Below are 4,818 nucleotides of genomic sequence, written 5' to 3' on the forward strand. Positions count from 1 at the left end.
TGAAGATATTTGAATGCAAAATCTTATGTTTTGGTAAATGACCACAACAACGCGATACAAATCAATCTTGGTCAGAGGATGACCTCCATTGTTGTGGTCGTTTTTGGTTTTTGTGTATTTGGTTATTCAATGTCATTTTCTCAATTTTCTCATCATCATATTGTTATTGTTGCCATTTATAATAGGTTGTCTTGTGTTTTCATGGTTTTAGCTGTTATGGCTAGGACGAAGTCCACGGCCCGTCGTACCTCACCAAACGATCCTGGCATAGCGAGACGAATAGGAAAGGGCAAGAACATAGATATTATGAATCAAGCTCGGAGGACCGAAAAGAGGAATTGTGGCAACATGTTGAGAGAGGTTCGCAAGGTGCAGAAGCACATGTCCTTTGCCATACCAAGACTTCCCTTCCAGAGGTTGGTCAGGGGTATCTATTTGGATTATGGCCTGGATATGCGCTGGCAAGCTTCTGCCTTGGTTTGGCTCCAAGAGTCCATGGAAGACTTCCTTGTGGAGTTCTTTCAGGATAGCTATGTCCTTGCGGCACACGCTCATCGTGTTACCATCATGCCCAGGGACATGGATTCTCTTCGGAATCTCCATTTCAGGTACGACAAGATTCTTCAGCCTGTCGTTATTCCTGATCGGAGAATGAGGGAGATCTTGGAGGTACCTCCCATTTTGAGGTAAAGGGTCCGGGTTGAGGAGGTGCCAATCACCCATAATCGAGACACTCGCTCAAGGAGGAGGGTTGAGACCCTTGGGCAACTAGACGTTTTGAATGCGCAAGATGCGACTGAGCGGGTGCAGGAGCAGATAAAAGAGACCATGCACACAATAAAGTTAATTACACACAATTAATGAAGTTTTTCTTCCTAGGAGGATGCCTCAATCTGAGATAATGACTTCCCTGTCTACATGTAGCTCTCATAGCTACCAAAGGTGTTGATCCAAAATTGAAGAGGAAAAGAGATGGAAATACACTTACTTGTGTATCGCTTTCTTGCTTACCTTGTTCTTGCCTCTTGATTTCCTCCTTATCTCTCACACAAACTGGAGCTTTTTAATACCATAAAGAGAATGTAGGGGAGAGGGAGGGCTTGAGTTCTTTGCAAGCAAACACACACAAGAGAGGGAGATTGATGGTTGAATTTTCTTCTATCTTTTTCTCTTCTCTACAACCATTAACATAAAGAGATAAGAGTACACACTATAAGGGAAAGTACTCTCCTCCTACTACAACATACAATGGTCATTCCATAGTGTGAATATGACTATATAAGCTGGCGTTATAACTATGCCATAACTCTAGTACTCTAAAGTGTTATACACTTGGGGCATATTGACCATAATATCACTGACCATGCTAGTGGCATAAGTGCAAAAGCTATCACCCAAGTATGTCATCAATGTTCGTAGTACTAGTTGAGCTCAATATCTCAACAGATGTCTCCACAACAAATAGAGTCGAGTTTATTGGGATACATGTCAACTTTAGAGCATTGCTTAGGTGACAGGAATAAGGATATAGGTTCTTACATAGGTCAGCTATGCAGGTAGATAAGGAAAGTGAATAGCTAGTGGAAGATTGCCATCATATGCTCACAAGATATATCTTGACCCACAACTAGCATCTCCAGAGATAAAGGGTAGCAGCCTTTGAAGAAGAACTCCATAAAGCCAAAAAAGAATTACTTAAAGAGGTGAAAAAAGGACAAGCACTACAATAATATCTTTTGAATAGAAAACAGGTTTATCAACCTTAGATTAACAACTTTACTATGATGCCAAGAAAGCAAAGTTCGAGAAAAAATTAGCTAACCTTTTAGTAGATGAAGAAGAGTCCAAACACATACCAAGCTCAAGTTATGGAGCACATCAAGGAGCTGCAGAATGAGAGGGATGAGTATGAAAAGAAACTACAACAAAGAGGCAGGTAGGGCACTAGAATTCCAAGACAAGTTACAACAATTATAAAATACTTTGATGCAAGTAAAAAGAGAAAATGTTAGAGTAAGATGAGGAGGTCAAACGGAAAAGAATATAATATCTTGAGAAGGAAAGGGAAAAAATCAATAAGAAGCATGCCAAAGCCATCCTCATGCACAATCCAAAGCTAAAGGAGAGTAATGAGACGATTGGCCATGATCATTGTTAAAAGCAATTAGCAGCAGTAGGTAGTAGCACACTTCACTACATCCCTCCTTGGCACTCACTTAGGTATCAACATAGGTTCAAAAAACTCAAGAAGTTGTAACTAAGTACAATATGGTTCTATGCAGGCAAGGGTAATTGTTGGGTGGATCTGAATGTATGACCTATCCGACTATTCACCCATCCCTAAGTTGAATCCTAAAGTTTGACTATTCCGACTATATTTTGTTTATGTATTTCAATTACTTTTGAAGCACCTAGCTGAAGCATCATATCTCTTTGTATCCAAGCAATGTAACACTAGTACTTAACCCGCGCATTACTGCAGTATGTAAAAGACATTAAGAAGAGAAATGTAGGAATGGAATACAAAGGGTCAATGGAACGGATTTCTTTTTTGAATACGAAGGGTCAATTTGAATACGAAGGGTCAATCGGAATACAAAGGGTCAATCGGAATACAAAGGGTCAATTGAATACAAAGGGTCAATGGAAGGGAGTTTTTCATCTTATTTTTTAGAAATCCAGGATTTCTTTTTTCTCTCCTCTCCTTGTGCCTTGGTTGTCCATGGTTAATAGATAGATAAATTTTGGGTGTATATGAATGTCTGACCTATCCGACTATGTGCTCATTCAGAAGTCGGCGGATCCTAAAGTCCAACTGTTCCGACTATATTTTATTTATGCATTTCAATCTCTTTTGAAGCGCCTAACTGAAGTGTCATTTCTCTTTCTGTCCAAGCAATGTAACCTTTTGGCATCCATCTATATAAGGATATATAGAAATGAATGAATACAATACACAGTTATATGATTACACAGTTTGTTTTCGCATATCAATAGTTTATCTACAGTATGATCTTTGTTCTGCATATATCTACTATGATGCTCTACTTTCAGTTTTAGTATAAGGGTTTCTATTGATGGCCGTTTGCCATTAACACTTTGGGGTTCCCCCACTACCTCCTCCACCACATCCACCCCCGTTCCGGTATCATTGTCGGTACGTCCCATGGGGATGGCGTCGCCTTCAGTTTGGTCCGATGAACCAGTTGGTGGTCATCATGACTATCAAAAGTACCCAAAGTTTTTAGGGCGATCCTCGAATAATGCGAATACCGATGGTTTTGTTGTTTGATAGCACATGGTGGGTTAACGTTCCGGGACTGGTGGACCAGCAAGACAATTGAAGAAGGTAGCTTTTGTTCCGACTCTGTGCACAAGGTGGTACTGTGGATCATCATGCAGTATGGAGCGGCTCATTTTGCTACTTGTTGCTCTATGGGATGCATTCCCTTGGCTTGCCTTCTACTGGGAGGAGAAAACCTATGTGCATTTGCTTAATAAGCTAGGCCGCATGAATCAGAAGGATTTAAATGTGGAAGATTATGTAGCCAAGTTCACCCCTAGTTTACCTCGACTTTACTCGTAGTTCACCCTTAGTTTACTCTCAAATTTACCCGCAGTTCTCACCCATACTTCATTTGGTTATCCAACGGTGTTGATCAGATCCCGATCATGACACCTCTTTTCAACCATAGATCCCTCTTGATTCATGAGATATGTCACTTAGTCATGAGGGGGGAGGATGCTGGATGATGAGGCGAATCTGTCGCCGTCTCGGCACCAAAGATTCTAAATTTCTATTTCATTAAAGCCCTTAGTAAACCTTTTAAAGCAGGCGTGGTTGGCCATAGTAGACTTGGCTGCTTCGACTCTGGAGAATTTTGTGGAGACTACCGTTCACACGGAGTGGGTTCTTTGCAAGACGACCAAGAAGAAGAGAAGCACCGACAAGTCCAAATCTTTACCATATGGATCGAGGAGGGCAGGGAGGTCAGTGATGAGGAAAGAAGGCGAGCAGAAAGTCAAAAAGATGGCCCTGATCGGTACTTGCGTTTTTGAAGGTGGGGTGCCAGGAACAGTAGTTTTCATGGTTCACTTGATAGCAGTGCCAGTGGCTGGTATGTCATCCTTCCCGGCCGCGACTGAATTTCACAGCAACAGGAGCATCAACCAGAGGGAAAGACGGTGGAAAAGAAATTTGTTTGTTTTACTATGACTCCCCTGAGCATTGGAAGTCGGATTATGAGCTCTCAAAGCGGCACAAGGCGGAGAAGGAGAAGAACCGGGGACAAAAGGCGAGGCTCCATCCTCCACCAAGAAGAAGCCCGCTGTGAATATAGTGGAAATTGTGGCTCTGAAAGAACGTCCGAATTTGGATTTGGTTAGTTTAATTGAAGTGGAGGTGGCATCCATCCTTGGAACATAGAGGTGGTTGAATGCCAGGAAGAAAAAGTAAGAGAAGTGTGTGTGAGCAGGAAGGCTCGAGCAGCGGTGGCGCTGAGCAACGGTAGTGATGAGTAGGAAAGCTCGTCGGCTAGCAGTTGGTTATTTTATAGTAGAAGCGGTTTTTTTAGATGTCTAATAAGGCCCAGTTCACAGTGAAGCGGCGGAAAACACACTAAAAAATGAGCAATTCCAGGTGGAAAAGTTAAAAAATGCACACTTCCACCACCCGAGTGTTCACACAGAGGGCGGAAGGAAGACTGCACTAATTTTCTTCCGCCGCCCAGTGTGAACCTTTCGGGCGGCGGAAGAAAGAATAAAACAAAAACATGGAAAGTAGAGCCAAGAGTTGATTGGTGCCAACATGGCACTTTT

At 42.1% G+C, this 4,818-nt stretch overlaps 1 protein-coding gene across 1 annotated transcript; it reads left to right on the forward strand.

Annotated features, from left to right (window-relative positions):
• Positions 1-216: 216 nt before the first annotated feature.
• LOC147617502 (histone H3-like) lies at positions 217-690 on the forward strand. The gene has a single exon (XM_086775450.1). The coding sequence runs from the start codon at positions 217-219 to the stop codon at positions 688-690; it is 474 nt and encodes a 157-aa protein (XP_086631576.1).
• Positions 691-4,818: the final 4,128 nt, after the last annotated feature.

Source organism: Cibotium barometz, chromosome 36 (genome assembly GCF_041138505.1).
Source record: "Cibotium barometz isolate CiBa-2024 chromosome 36, ASM4113850v1, whole genome shotgun sequence".
Classification (NCBI taxonomy): domain Eukaryota; kingdom Viridiplantae; phylum Streptophyta; class Polypodiopsida; order Cyatheales; family Cibotiaceae; genus Cibotium; species Cibotium barometz.